Source organism: Protopterus annectens, chromosome 4.part0, assembly GCF_019279795.1.
Source record: "Protopterus annectens isolate FY-2018-M chromosome 4.part0, PAN1.0, whole genome shotgun sequence".
NCBI lineage: Eukaryota > Metazoa > Chordata > Ceratodontiformes > Protopteridae > Protopterus > Protopterus annectens.
In genome coordinates, this window is record NC_056733.1 from 461,738,919 (window position 1) to 461,755,837 (window position 16,919).

Here is a 16,919-nt window from a genome sequence, read left to right on the forward strand (position 1 = left end):
TATTCCATCCAGTACTGTTTCTTTTTTTTACACACATTGCTTGCTGGGAGAGGATCTGGCTCCCCCATGAGTTTGAAAAAATTAAAAGTGAGTACTCGAGAGTGAATGAATAAATTAATGCACAAAATGAATGAATAAATATTGTTGCTGTGACTTCTACCCTGTAAAAGGGAATTTACCTGATCAAAATTAAAGGGCATGACATACAGTTAAGCCAATTATCTTGCTCACACATGGACACTCACTAAAGGTACTTTTACTTTACTGATTATAGGAATGCTCTCAATAATTATTCTGTTTCTCTTGTCCTCATGATTTATAAAGAGCCACACATGCTGAGTTTTATTCTTTGTTTATGTCCCCACTTAATAATCATCTCTAACTTGATGTATCAGACCATCTTCAGTTATACAAGTTCATTTTTCTGTAATCATGCATCTTTCTCCTGAAACATATTGCTTATTGATAAATATGATGAAAATAATTAAATTGCATAACTAATGTTTTGGATTAGTTCATTATATTACCACAGCATTAACATGTTTGTGACAAACAATATAGAAAAAAAATATATAAACTACTAACCTGTAAGGCTCACTCATATTTCCATAGCATTCGTTTGTATTGCCAAAGAAGAAAACAGGGACCATCAATATGACAGGAATCACACTGAAATAAATAAAGGAGAATTAATGCCCAGAATATTATTTTCTTAGTATCTTAACAAACTTCCATTTTTTTAAACTTCTGAATCTTTTAGCAGGAACAAGAGTTAAGGGGTCTCTGTGCAGTTGTTGTTGTGTCTTTCGGCTTTTCCCGGTTAGGGGTTGCCACAGCAGAACTCCGGTCCGCTAATGATTGGCAGTTGATTTTTACGTGCCGAGTTGCCAGCCCTGACACACAACCTTCAACGAAGGAACGCCCATTCACGCATGTCGCCAAGCAGAAGACGCTCTAGCTGAGAATCGAACCAGACAGCGTCTTACTGTGAGGTGACAACACTACCGCAGCACCACCACAGTATAGCTAAGTATTATTAATACCAAGAGTGTAATATTTTTTTTTTGTTTGTTTGTTTTACTGTGGTGCTTAAAAACTTATTTCCTTACCAGTAATAATTAATAGTGGTCTCCACACATCATGACTGGAGCAGTTGGTAGCAAAATTAAAAAGGTATTCCAGTGGGTCTCTGCATAAGTATACAACCTAAAGCACATAATTCTTTCTCACTGTGTAAGTATTATCAAACCATAGCAGCCCCAGTTCCAGAAAAAGATAAGAAAATATTACAGCATTAAGAACAGAGCACCTCACCCATAGAAGTGCTTTAATTATATAACTGGTCCAATGGCAATAAGATGGGTGGGCAGTTGCAGTGCTATAAGACCCAATCAAAATTCATTTATAAATATGAAGTATAAGTTTACACGTCCTTATATGTAAGGATAGTAAATGACAACAGTGCCTATTTCAAACACAAAGTGCATATGCAAAACCTGTGTTAATACCACCTCTAGTTTAATACTGTTGTTAATGGGAACTGGATCTCAATTCTAGAAGAGGCAGAAAGGCTGCAATGATACTAGATAATTTTCCCCAAATTGTATATGCATGTCTGTGATGTGCAGTGATAAATGGCATAAGCTACAAGTGTATATGTTCTTGCTCTAAACCTTACACTTATGTACTGCAGCATTAAGGCAATCAGGAAAGATTTTATCCTACTGTTTACACCAGAAATCCCACTAAGAAACAGTTAGCTCAGGTGATTAGCAGTGGTTGGGGGTTGGCATAATGGTTAAGGTATGTGACATCCCCACTCTGGGCCAGTAATCAAGGAACTTGAATCCTCACCACTGACACTGGAAAAGGACATTCACTTGGAATGCAAAGGGATACACTCAGTATTTCCAGATGCAGACCTCTCTGCATCAAGCATAATTCTCTTAAGGGGCCACAGGGAACACAGTCAGCCCATGGTCTGCATTCCTTTACTTCTGTCTCCCTCCAGAGCCCCACTAAGGCTTCTCACTGGCACAGCTGCAGAGTTAAGTCTTCTCTTAACTATTATAAATGTCCAAATGAAACACAAAGACCATGATGCAGAAACAAAGTCCAAACAAAAGCTGGCTCATGCGGATCCATGGTAAAACTACAATTTATCGAACTTGAGCACAAAATAAAAAAGATTAGCACTTTTGTTCACTTCTTATGAACTTCATCAGACTTCTTTATTTTGTGTTTATTTAAGTTCAGTAAATTGTTGTTTTATTGTGGATCCACCGGGTCTATATTATATATTCAAAGCTTCAAAAGTTCGAACCTCATATGTTTGACAATGTATGAGCGAAACTTGAAACCTCGAATATATAATAAAAAAGTTAAAAAAAAAAACTTACCTTAATGCTCTGAGCAGGGGGGCACCCCCCCCACACCTCCTACTTAAACATACCAACTCCGAGACCGCACTTCAGTGCAAAAAATGGAAATGTTCCCATTCTGCGCATATGGAGCTGTTGCTTTTCACCTTTGAACTTTTCAAAGTTCAATCATATGGTGTCGACCAAATGACATTCGAACTTTGAAACATTCGGCAATTTAATATAATTCTTTACTAAATTCCAGCTAGCTGTGCTGGCATATGTTAAATATCGACTGCCCTACTTCTTCTGACATAGCTGGCAATACCTTACATTGTCGCAAGGTGTTTACCTCACAGTCACAAAATACAGGATTTGATTCTAACCTCTGAATGGTAATTTGTGTAGGCTTAAAATGGCTTGCAAGGACAGCTAGCCAAGTACTTACCCATGGTTTAAATTTAAATGTACAAAACATACTTACATATGTACAATTATTTCATGAACTGTTACTAAAATTTAATTATTAGCATGGATCTACTCACCTTGACAGAACTATGACAGCTCTACTCACTCGACCAACAAATTCAAATGCCTACAGACAATAAGAAAAGAAAAGTTAGCGCTACAATTTATATATCCAGGAAAAAAATAATCATTATCAGACACCAGAAACCTGTTGTTCAAAGAGCATGCAGGTAAAGCTATGAACTTCAGCCTGCAGGCAATGGTTTAGATGCAGGAATTGTAAGATGCAGTCAGTCAGGCACTGACATATATGAAAATGTACAAACCTGATTTTAGATCATAACAGCAGTGATAACGTTTGAGTACATTCACGCTAACAACAGCAGCAGCATCACATGCATTCCTAGGTTGTCGAGAATGGTCAGCAAATATTCACATGTCTGGCGCCATAAGAATGGAAGGTCGTGACAGTAGTTTAAGCCACTGTAGAATCAAACTAGTTATCAGCAGCCCTGAAATCAGTCAGTATTACATAAATTCATAAATGTGAAAATAATCTCCTGCAATGTTAAATCAATGGGAGTTGGAGCAGAGGATAAAGAAGCCATTGATGAGCTGCTTTCTGTAGCCAAAAATGTACGGGGCTTGAGTCATTACCCATCTAGTTGCCTACCATATCACTCAGAGCAAGTTACGTAAAGAATGTTCCCAGGTCACCTCTGAAAGGGACAGTTTGCCAAGTGAGCTTACCCAGTTAGGAAATATATAAAATGAACAATTACCATCCTGCCCAAAATATATCTTGTACTAAAATTAGGATTTAGACATTTCCAAAATAAATAGATAAAAACTATTAGATTTGAAGCAGTGATATCAAGAAACTTTTTATACAATAGAGATATCTTCCTTTTAGAGGGGAAATGCTTCAGGTTATTAAAAACATTTCCTGGTCTGTACTAAACTGCAATTAGCCATCAGCCAATAAAGCTTTAACTAAAAACACAGATAAACACACAAAAACAAATAAATAAATAAACATTGGTAGGCATATTCAAAAGGATGCTCATCCTCAATTACTTATTAAGGGAGGGGTATGGTAGGCTTCAGACAACTAGTGTTAGATCCCACTACTCAGAAAGGAGTCTTTGGCCAGGCATTTTCATGTTGAGACAGAGAGAGGGTCTCACATTTGGAAATCATTATGAAGTGAGAAGCAATCACGGAGGATAGCAGATTGGCATAACATTTAGCAAATGCATTACAGATGTAATATCTGTAGTTCATATCTTTAGCTGGGTGCCATCTTTATTTAGCCTGCACATCTTCCCTGTGTAAATGCAGGTCATCACTAGAAGATCATGTTTCTTGTTAATACCAAAAACATGCTGCAGATGAATTTGTGTTCATCCAAATTGCCCATAAATGTATGAGTTGTGTGAGACTGAGCAAATGTATGTATCCTGCGGTGGGATAGCACCCAATAAGGATCAGCTCCCCTGTTTTGCAGGCAGTGAGTGTTGGGATAGGCTCCTGTTCCCAGTAATCCTACATTTAGTTAAGCAGGTGATAACAGAATAAATTAATTAATAAATAACAATCATGAAATCAACAATTAACACACTGTGTAGTACATGATGCATTCAAATATGGTCTCGGATAATAAAACAATGACAGCACTACATTTCAGAAAATAAATAAAATATTTCAGAAAAGCGTTATCAAATAATGAAGCTCTGAAGACCAAGGACAAATATACTGTATAACCAGAAAAGTATCCTCAAAAGCATTTATCTGTTCCCTCAGGAGCTCTGTCTGCTATTTCTCCATCAACTCTTTAACATTCCATGAATAGACCTTATATTTGTATATATCTGTATTTATTATCCATGGACAGTGTCCTTGTAGAGCCCTTGTTTTCACATTTATAACCATTGTGCTCCAATCCCTTATTGTGTTACTACCAAACATCTACTTAAACTGTCCATATTGTGCCTGCAGCCCATGATATCCTAACTTATATAGTCCTTCAGTATTCTGAGTGAAGTTTTCTCTAAGGTAGTAAGCAGGTAAAAGAGAAAGTCATGAACAACCAATGAATGGGAGACCACGTTCAACCTACCCCTCAAATTAACTATAATTATAGTCACATAACCAATAGTCAGAGAATATACAGGCAGAAATACGTTCTTTTATTGCCCTCATATACTGCATAAACCAATGAATATGTTTGTTTCTAAAAACTGTAGACCACTAACAATCCTATTTCCAGTGACAAACAGTTTTTATTATCAGTTAACCCTCATTACTCTAACGTCTCCCTGTCTAATGGGATTAGATTTGGTACACTTTTTCACTTTATTCCTTCATTTCATTGTATCATACTCAAAAAACATTGTTTTCCTTCCTCTTTCTCTGTTTCATTCTTTCTTTACCTTCACCTAACAGTCACAGAACATTGCATGTTTAGCAACTTCTGTCATCTATAAGAATCCATAGGAGTTGCACCTTATTATTTTACAGCACATATAAACTGCTGTACAATAAGGTGTAACTCCTATGTTTTTAGCTTACCAGATACTGCTCAAATCGAGCCAAGTTCCCTGTTAGGTCATTCAGAGCATTTGTGGCAGACATATTATTTCAATGTGGCACTTTGTAGGTGATCAGTGTTGTAGAATACTTCATTCTCTTTTTAAAGCAGAAGCAAAAGCTACATTTTATGACTATATCTCCCCTTTTGCTGCATACACACAGTGGGTGCCATGTCCAGAAGAAAGCATAAAGTCATTGCCTTCTTATACAATCAGTTGAATTCTCTGGTACTTTTCAATGCATGCATGTCTTCTTTACAGTTCATAAACTACACTGTTGATAACGTTCATGGTTGCAGTTTTTGTCTGCTCAAATAATGAAAGAAACAGCTCCTGTGCAGAGAGTTTGTACCTCTTCTATAGTATGCCACAAGAACTAAACATTTTTTCTGATATCTTCGTCTGCCCTCCTAGTTTCTAAATTCTTCACTTCCATATCAAGGTAATTTCAGACATTATCCTAACTATGCTATCCGTGTGTTCTCTGACAAAATAAACTTGCCATCCAGATTCATCTATTAAAATGCAAAAAAACACACTGAACTAACACATCACAGGAAACAAATTTTATTTTATTGAGCAGTTTTGTCCATTTTAGTGAATGCTAGTTCTGTGTTTTTTGCATTTTAATAGTATGTTCAAGTTCAGCATTTTTTTTCATTGTAACAGCCTGGTTTTCAGATCCTGAAAGCACTTGTCAGTTTGGTTGTTACTTGTCATCCAGATTGCCTCGTGCATCTCTTTCAGGGAGGGATTACTTTTTGCAAAGCTGGTGGCCAAAAGACACCAGCATTGTTTACATGTCAATTTGTAAGTCTTGTGTGGATAAATATTCCAGGGATGACAACTCATGTGAGCCTTGTAGACTATATGGTTTGGTCAAGAATTTGCTGGTCATGTTTCATGTGAAAAGAGGTTCTGACAAAATGCAATCCACCTCTGTCATCCCAACCATAGCTGTGTCTCCCCATCTCAAGCTCACATCTGCCTGCAACCACTTTCATTTACTCCCAGCTAAATAAAACAAGAGGCATTTTGCAAAGATGTATCATTAAAAACGCATTACATCCGAGTGATGCCTCCAGGTGCATCTGCAGTTAACTCCCACTGACACCTCTAGGCATTGAATATTGCTCTTTCATATTTGCCTCAATAATTCCAAAACCATGCTATGTCTTCTTCTTCTTTCGGCTTTTCCCGGTTAGGGGTCACCACAGCGGATCACCTGTCTGCTCATGATTGGCAGTGGACATTTTACAGTGTCGAGTTGCCAGCCCAGTGCCCAACCTTCCACAGAAGGCACACACTCACACCCAGGGCCAATTTAGAGTGTCCAATCCACCTACAGCATGTCTTTGAGATGTGGGAGGAAACCGACGCAACCACAGGGAGGACATGCAGACTCTGCACAGAAGGCACCCCAGCCGAGGATCGAACTGAAGAACCTCTTGCTGTGAGGCGGCAATGCTAACCGCTGCACCACCGCGGCCGCCCTCCAAAACTATGTACAAGTTTTAAAAGATTTCATCTTAAATTTTACACAATTGCAAACTCAACTACATTAATATTTGACCTCACCTGACCCACAAAGGGCTCAAACATCCTGGATCTGGTGCTCACCAACATGGGAGACCACTGCACCACCCTCAGTGTGTGGCCATCCCTGGTGAAATCCAACCACAAATCAGTCTTGCTAGAATTAACGATAACACAACCCCCCCCCCCCCCTTAGCAACAACTAGACAAAAAACTTCTCCAAGGCCAATTACATCCTCTTACTTGACTGCATAAATAGCTTCATACCCCCCCCCCCACCGATGGAACAGACACCTATGCTGAGTTATACACCAATGCTTTATACAAGCACTTATATAATTGTATTGACTCTGCAGTACCTGATAGAACCAAAGCAAGATCTTCAAGGAAAAACAAATCTGCCTGGTGGACAACTTCCATTAATAGGCTATACAATAGGAGAAAGCAATTGCTGTCTAAGAGTAGGAAGGAATGGTCTCAAAACTGGAAATACTCTCTTCTCAATTTGAACAAGCAAATAAGACTCCTAGTGAAGTCCTCCAAAGCCGACTACGAATCCAACTTATCTTCCCTAAGTAAGGATAACCACAAGGCATTCTTTAGTTACATCTGTAACCTCAAAGTTAAGGCCCAGATTTGCGATGAACTCATAGTTAATGGTACTACATATGTAGAACCTGTGGATATAGCAAACCTGCTGTCCGGCAGGTTCAGTGAAAACTTCACTCTCCTGTCCCTGCTACATATACCCCAAATCATCCCTAACACCTTTCTCCCACATAGTATCTTTGAGCAGCAGGTCTTAAATGCCCTCTCCAAGGCCAAAAACATAGCCTCTATGACACCAGATAACATCCCGGGCTGTGTTCTACATGGGTTAAAACAGGAATTAGCATCACCATTGAGCATGATTTTCAATCACAGCCTAAGCACTGGCTTCATCCCAGTGGAATGGAAAACTACTACTGTCATCCCTGTGCACAAAGGGGGTGCACCCACAGACCCCGGGAACTACAGACCCATTAGCCTGACCAGTTTTATCTGCAAGGCCATGAAATGAATCATCATGGACCTTATAACCTCCAAATGCTTGACTCACCCAGTTTGGCTTTGTCAAGAGGAGATCATGCTGTTAAACTTGGTGGACGTCTTCAAGAAAGTTGCCAAAGCCCTAGATGAGGGCAAATCTGTGCATACAGCCTACCTAGACATAGCCAAGGCCTTTGATACAATCCCCCACTCAGGCATCATTAATAATACCCACCCAGTTGAGTATCAACCCATATATTGTCAGGTGGGTTGCAAACTGGCTCACTGACAGAACTCATACGGTAAAATAGTGGACTCCACCTCCTCCAGCAGACCCACAACTGGTGGTGTTCCACAGGGATTGGCTCTGGAATCCCCTATTGTTCGGAATCTACTTATCTGAAGTACAGGCTAAAACTAAAGGACTGTGGTTGACAAAGTTTGCAGATGACTGCAAACTGGGAGCGATCATTGACACCCCTAACAATGTGAACATCCTGCAAGAAGGTCTTATGCTGACTAATTACTGGTGCCAAAGTCATATGGCAAGGGTGATGTTCCTGCAAACTGACATCAATATCAATACCCTAAGCACCATGCCTCCATAGTGGTAAGAAGGGCATTTTATATTGCTCATGTCATAAATAAGGATATTCCCTCCAGAATAAAAGAGGTTGTACCCTCCTGTACTCTTCCCTCATCAGGCCAATAATAGAGTACAATGTTCCCTTTGGTATGTTCCTTTCCAAACACCTGCAGCAATTGAAGAGACTGCAAAGTTCCATTATAAAGAACATTCAAGATCTGTCTTATGTGGAAAGATGGAAATCATTGTCACTTTACTCTGTGTCATAAAACTGCTCAGAGGTGACCTGTGACCTGTGCCTTGCATATAGAGCAATCTCTGACCCAACTTTAATGGAAATGCTGCACATTCGTAAGTCAAATGGTACATGGGTCACTCACTCAAAAGAACTTAACCTGGTATGTGACCTCAACATAACTTGCTGGAGAGACAGATTTGTCTCACAGACATTGTCCCACCTTTGGAACAAGTTTCCTGTTCAAGTTAAACAAAGCCCCTCTCTGGCTATATTTAAGTGACGAATGGATGGGTAACTGGAAATTCACCCCAGGGGTTCCACCTGTGTCCCTCTTGGACACAACAAGTGCTGATTTTAGTGTCTGCTTGAAGCAGACATCCTTGGGAACACAGACTGAACTTGGCTACGCTTGTAAGGCCCCTGGGACCATTAGCTTAGTAACCTCCTATGATCCTATGATTGTGGTCTGCAAGTTCATTGCAGGAGCCTGGACTGAATCATGTCATACCATTTTGGTTCAACAACTTCCATTTTCTCACATCATTCTAGGTATTTTATATTTGGCACTAGGTGCTCTGGAAATTGTAGAATGTTGGCTTAATAGTACATAATAAAATTAAACAAAATGACACTTCTTTCAATTAGTTAAAATTATACCTTGCACCAAAATCTCAAATGTATTTAAATGAAAGACAACTCACTACAAACCAAATTATTTGTTCCTAGACATTTTCATGTTATGTAGGAGTAGGCTTCCGGGTTATTGCCTAATCCAACATTTTCTTCAACCCAACACTAATCCAGAGTAGTACCATAGCCTTCCAAATCAAGTGGATAATATTATCACTGCAGAACTGATATCAGAAGCAAAACCTGGTCAAGCAAATAAACCAACATTTAAAATTTGACAATACATAGAATATATTACTAAAGAATACTAATATAAAGTTTGTCATGTTATAGAACCAGCTCTACTATTACAGCTTACAAATTATTACTCTCAACTTTGCTCCACTTGCTTTCTATCTTCAGCAGTATTAAAAAAAACACTTGACAGGCTAGAATACATAACATTCATTGCAGATCTCCTAAACAGTACTCATCACTGCATACCACTACACCACTACACAAAATAAATTGATTAAAATTACAAAACACTCTGTTTCTCAATTCAGAGCATCTTACATAAACCTAATAATTGTCATGCAACCAGTGGCGGCTGGTGACTTGAAATCAAAGGGGGGCTGCAGGAGACAGCTGAATGTGTGGGGTCAATTGAAAGGGGTGTGGTCAACTAGAAAGGGGTGAGGCCATGCTCAAAAACCACAAAAAATGGGACTCAATTGCCAAACTGTCATTATGATACTCCAATCAAGACAAAATGAAGTGGAAAAGTAAAAAAAAAATATTTCAATGCATTTCCTACATGGAAACAAAAAGATTGTGAGGCATGAAAAAATAAATTACTTTTTAAATACATTACTGGAATGCCTATCAAAATCAAGTATAAAAAAACATGCAGCACTCAAGTCAACTCAAACCACTCCACATCTCCTTTACTTATAATTTATATTCAGCTTTAATAAAGTACCAATTAACATGCAGCCAAAAAGCAACATGCATTTTCTGAATAAGAAGAAGCATAAATCAACAGTATAAAAACATGACAGAAAACCAGAACATTCTGCAAAATTGAAAGATGAAAAGCCACGGTACTTGTGTCTACTTTGGATGGGGGGATACTCTGTCTGCACACTTGCACTGCATAACTGCTCCTTGCCTTGCTTGGACACATCCAAAGTCACTGCCTGGTAGGGTTGCCACCCCTCCGTTTTTTTTCGGACTATCCTGAAATCAAACTGATTCTCCCGTAGTTTGGAAAAACACTGTACAAACTCCGGTATTCTGTTTCAAAAAGGAAACAGATTATCAGAGTTTGTAAATCGGCTGATTTACTATGTTTTTTTACAGAAAAGCATAGTAAATCAGCCAAAAGCAGGCAGCAGGAATGGAAAAAGAGGGTGTTCCTCACCGAGTGATATCATCGTGACATCACATAACGGGCGGGATATGAGTGGGAAGGGGTGGGATGGGTGGCATTACTGATGACACGAGGGGTGTGGCTTTACTCTGGTTTTAGCCACAATGAAAGGTGGCAACCCTACTGCCTGGGGTAGTGGGGTACAACAAGTTATGTCACAATTTGAAATGTTTCTGGCTGACGGTGATGGCCCTGACACATTTGTCATATTCTCAACCTCAGAGCAAGAAATCTGGACAAAGCCCAACAAAATGGGGGAACAAAGGCCCAAAAATAGGGACACATTTTAAATATTGGTCTTATAAACTTAGAAAGTTGTTGGAATAACTGAATTTGTGTTAACATGCATTTTCTGAATGATATGAAGTCTGGAAATCAAATACATGTCATTATTTACTGGCTTTAATCCTTAGATCATTCCAATGATTTATCAAAAAAACACAAATTTTAAAAGGAACAGACCAAAATTTTGAGGCAAAAAATCTAGACATTCTGTGAAAATCCATACAGCTGAGAGGTATGGCATGGTCCTTCAGCCATATTTAATATTAGTAACTAAAATGTATATACCTATGAACCAAAAATAGCAGTTTTTGTTACTGCATCAGAACATGAGTCTGTCATTCAGACTGTCCCCTCCACTGGAAAACAATGACTTCATATTTTTTATGCAACTGAGGACAGCTTAGTTATTAGAAATGTTATAGCAGCACTACTGCTTATATATAACAAATATCTTTTCTGACAGGGAACTGTGGTAATTGCTGTTTGCCAGACAAATTTCCTTCCAAATCCAATCTATAGAATAAACAAGGCAAGGCCAGCATTTATTTAGAACTGCCAAGTTAGTGTTAAGTTCAGACAGTTAAACAAACGGGTATCTAAAGAATTCTTGTTGGCACAGTGGGCGCCTATTTACAATGAGGAATGGTTGAAAGTAAATTGTACTACTACCCAAAAATCAACGTGGCCCCCTGTTTCTGCTAGAGGAAATGCCATGCTTAATACTCTCAATTTTAAATTAGTTAAAGATGGTTTCAGTCCACCCCATTCAAACAAATTAAATGTCTCTATTCACATAGATGCAATGAGGCCACCAGTTTAATCATACCTCCCATCTCTTTAACTATATGTGAAAAATCATTTGCAAATTGGCCCAAGCTTGTTGGAACAATCTGCCTAAACAAAATATGCTCAATAGAAAGCATTTTGAATTAAAAAATGAAGAAACCTCTCACACTAGAAAGCAAATGCACTGGTTTCATTAGCATTGTTAACCACTGTTGGGACACCACGTATGACTGATTTACAGTTTCAGAACTGTTTTTTTTTTCAATATGACTTGTTTAATTGACTGTGCGCATCACGTACACATTAATATTTTGTTATATTGTATCTGTGTTTCTGTATATATTGTCTCCGTCTCAGCAATTGTTATGCCTTTATGATCTTGGCATGATCTGTTAACCACAATTTATATACCATTGTAATTGCTGATATCATTGCCAAATGGATGGGTTTGTAACTGAAAAGAGTTTTGAACAATTCCACTAACCCAGTTAGCATAAATAAATAAATAAATACATAAATAAATACATAAATACATAAATAGAAGATGGGTATGCTATAATTATCTTAGAAGTAATGAAAAGGCCAAACTTGCTTCTTCACTATGCACACATGGTAAACGTAAATCAACAGCTGCAATTTTCCCATATTCAATTCAACATATGCAAATCTAAGATTTTGATTTTAGATTAATATTTTGTACTGGATAAACTAAAAGGCTAGTGTCTAAGCTGTACAAAAGTACTTTCAGCTTAGTATTAGGAAGTAACTTAAATAAATCAAATGACTACAATGAAATATTGAAAACAGAAAATGCAACGTCATGGGAATATTAATAAAAATTGTATCTTAAATGTCCCTCACTACACAGAACTGCAGTTTACATGATTCATGATATTATAGAATGAATATTTCATCTGAAAAAACTACTGTCATATGAAATTACATCATCAGTAGAGTTCACAGCATGAAAGCATCACTTTGATAAACTCAAACATATATAATATGAATATTAGTAAAGATGTGATATACACTGATGTACCTTGGATTTGTTGGATTTCTTGTCATTTACCATTAAGATTCCTCCCTATAGGGAACCCTTCAAAAACAGGCACGCCTCACCCCATTTCAAAAAATAAAAGCAAACAATTTCTGTACATGCTTACATCCTGTGACTGACCAGTGTACTCTCCAACTATAGGTTGTCTGACTTGCAACCATAGTTTTCCATGATTTACTGACTTCTGTATAATCATGACCAAAATAAAGCAGACATCATAGAATGAAGTATTCATTTTAACCAGGTAAGCCAACTATACTCAAATGTGCTGTTCCTCAGAGATAAAGAAGGAATTTTATCTGGAAAAATGCCTTACATGGAGCAACAGAGCTATGGCCAGGTCATCTGGTAACCTATTCAGTTCCACAGACTGGCATCCCCTCAGCAAACGAAGACTAAATACATAACAAAAACTGGTCTTCCAGTCTGAACTGTGACTGTAGAAAGCAAGGTATGGATCTTATTATCAATAAGCATAACTAAAACATAAAAAGTGCAAGTAATTCTTTTTTGCCTGAGGGTATACTCTCTTGCACCCCAGTTTGTGGGAAACATCCCCCGTACTACACCACTTAAATTATATAAGCCATCTTCACAGTTGCACTGCAGTGGGGAAAACAGGAAACATTGGCTTGTTCCATACAGGTAACCTCAGTTTTGTGAACCACTAAAAAAAAAAAAAAAAAAAAAAAATCACACTAAAGCTGCTCAATGGCAAATACCTCTCAAAATGGACATTATCCAAATACAAATGACTAGAAGAAACTACTGCCATCTTGTCCCTGATATTTAGTATGAGAGATTATTAAACATTACACAGACAGTACACAGATTCATCATCAGTCATTTGAATGTACAAACAAGTCTTCATCCGAAGAATAGTGATGGCCAAATCTGATAGTATTAGTTACATAATCATATATGCCTTCCCATTCTTTGATTTTATATGTATGTCAAGATAGGGAACAGGTTCAAGAAATGTTGTTGCTGAGAGGGAAGAGAATTGAGAGGGAGAAAAAGTACAGTTTTGTACCTACCATAAATGTAGATGTTCGAAGATCCACATTGCTGCAGTCCTTACATATGGGTAGTCCGCTGTCCTCGGTCGGCCCGAATACCAAAGTATTAGGCTGACGTCGGTCAAGGCGCTTAAAACTGACATCAGGACGTCAGGGTACAAAAGCGCATGACCGACGTCATTTCCTCAGTCTTTTCTTGCCCCAGATGTCAGAAGGCCCCAACAAGAAAGGCCAAAGCCAAAAACCAGCAAAAACTAACCAACCACCCGTGCACTAACCATATTTACAATATGTACAACACAAACCACACCACCACCTTCAACAACAGAGGGGAGGGAGGGAGGGTAAATTGGACTGCAGCAATGTGGATCTTCGAACATCTACATTTATGGTAGGTACAAAACTGTACTATGTTCTTCATCTCACATTGCTGCAGTCCTTACATATGGGTAGAATCCCAAAGCAGAGGTAAGGGAGGATGGCAAAACTATAAAGCATTAGGAGCTGCCAAAATGCCCTGTAAAATTGCAGTGGCAAATCCAGCCCTAGATTTAGAGTAAAGTGGAAGGTGGTAATGCTTAGAGAAAGTATGCACTGAACTCCAAGTAGCTGCTTCCAAAATATCTTCTGTAGCCACCCCTTAAAAAAGCTGTAGAAGTGGCAGTAGCCCTAGTGGAATGAGGCCTATTCCCAGCTGGAATCTCCTTACCATGATGGGAATAACAGAAAGTAATACAAAAACCAATCCACTTAGAAATAGTTTGTTTTGAAACAGGTTTGCCCTGAGAACCCAAAGCAAAAGAAACAAACAACTGCTGAGACTGCCTGAACCCTTTAGTTCTGCTCAAATAATATCGCAACTGTCTGTGTATATCCAAAGTGTGCAAAATCCTTTCCCCTTTATTTTGGGGGTTTGCATAAAAAGTAGGCAAATGAATAGTTTGTTTTAAAGCCACATTAGAAACCACTTTAGGCATAAAAGAAGGGTTAGTACGCAAAGACACCCTATCCTTGTGGAAAATTAAGAAAGGCTCAACTGCCATAAGGGCCTGTAATTCAGAAACCCTTCTCGCAGAGGTAATGGCCAACAAAAAAGCAGTCTTCCATGATAAATATTTCAACTCTGCAGATGCTGCAGGCTCAAAAGGTTGTAGAGTGAGTTTCTCCAACACAAAATTGAGATCCCAAGCAGGAGTAGGAGCTCTACGTGGGGGTCTTATATTCTTTGCCCCTCTAAGGAATTGCTTAAACAAAGGCTGAGAAAATAATGGTGGGTCACAGTCATAGTGAGCAGAAATTGCTGCAGCATGAACTTTTATACAGGAGAAGGACAGATCTTTGTCCAATAACTCAGTAAGGTATTGAAGCGCAACACTTAAATTAGGTTTAGAAACATCAAAGTCCTTTGCTGTACTCCAAAATAAAAATCTCCTCCATTTATCTGCGTAAACTTTCCTTGTACTAGGCCTTCTGGCCTCCAAAATAACATTCAAAACTTGTTGTGGAAGCTGAGACCCTCCAGGGTTTAAAACAGAATATGCCAGGCTGTCAGATGTAGAGAATGAAGTTTGACATTGAGTAAATGACTGTTCTCCTGAGACAGCAGGTGAGGAATCGAAGGCAAAGGCCATGGAGGTTCCCGTACCAGACTTCTCAGTAATGGGTACCAGTGCTGTTGAGGCCAATCTGGAGCTATTAAAATCATGTTTGGCTTGTCCTGTCTGACCTTCAGGAATACCTTTGGGAGGAGAGGCAGAGGTGGAAAGGCATACACGTGAAGATTGCTCCAATTGAATGAGAGAGCATCCACTTTCCAAGCTGTGGGATGAAACCTTTTTGTGCAAAACTTTGGCAGCTGGTAATTTAGTGGAGAAGCGAACAGATCTATGTCTGGAGTTCCCCATAACACTGTCAATCTCCGAAATACATGAGGATCCAATTTCCACTCGTGGGGATCCATAATTTGTCTGCTCAACACATCTGCTAAGGAGTTCTGTGCTCCTGGCAGAAACCTTGCCTGAAGATTTAGCTGTAAACTGAGAGCAGTCTCCCACAAAATCATTGCTTGTCTGCATAGAGGATAAGAATGCGTTCCCCCTTGCTTGTTGATGTACCACATGACAGTTGTGTTGTCTGTTTGAATCAACACCTGCCCTGGAAGAAGTAAATCCTTGAAAGCTATCAATGCAAATTGGACTGCTAACATCTCCTTCAAGATGATATGTAGATGTTGAAGTCTGGCAGGCCACGTGTCTTGTACCCATTTTCCATTTAGATGAGCTCCCCAAGCTTTGTCTGAGGCATCTGTCGTTAAAATCTGACTCGCCTCTGGCCGGGTCACAGAGAGTCCCTTGTTTAGGTGACATTCCTGAGCCCACCACAAAAATTCCTTTTGAATGCAAGGTATTATCTGAATGACAGTGTCCAAATCTTGGCAGTGCTGTGTCCATACATTCTTGAGATACCATTGTAGCTTCCTCATATGCAGTTTGGCATTGGGAAGTACCAGAATACAAGATGCCATGAACCCCAAGGCTTGAAGGACTGTCCTTGCAGTCAGCCTGGACTGACGAGACAAATGGTGGAAGTAAAGAGAAAGATTCTTTTGTTTGTCCGGGGTCAAAAAGGCCATCTGGGATGCTGTATTCAGTCTCACACCCAGAAAGCACATGTCCTGAGAGGGTACTAGACTGGACTTTATTTCGTTCACAGAATACCCCAGGCATCTTTAACACTGCCATCACATACTGTAAATGATGAAGAAGTTCGTCCTTTTCTTGGGCCAGAATCAGGCAATCGTCCAAATAAGGATAGATTTGTATTCCTCTTAGCCTGAAGAAAGCTACCACTGGAGCCAGAACCTTCGTGAACACTCTGGGCGCAGTAGATAAGCCAAAGGGCAATGCAGAGAACTGATAATGTG

At 39.0% G+C, this 16,919-nt stretch overlaps 1 protein-coding gene across 4 annotated transcripts in view; it reads right to left on the reverse strand.

The window, feature by feature from the left end:
- The window catches only part of TMEM116 (transmembrane protein 116), a 436,275-nt gene that overhangs the window by 47,109 nt on the left and 372,247 nt on the right, over positions 1-16,919 (reverse strand). For all 4 annotated transcript variants that reach the window (XM_044068383.1, XM_044068382.1, XM_044068384.1 and 1 more), the window contains exons 6-7: positions 2,906-2,955; positions 586-669 (exon numbers count right to left, since the gene is read on the reverse strand). In XM_044068383.1, coding sequence (XP_043924318.1) covers positions 586-669; positions 2,906-2,955 — 134 coding nt within the window. The remainder of the gene's footprint in view (positions 1-585; positions 670-2,905; positions 2,956-16,919) is intronic.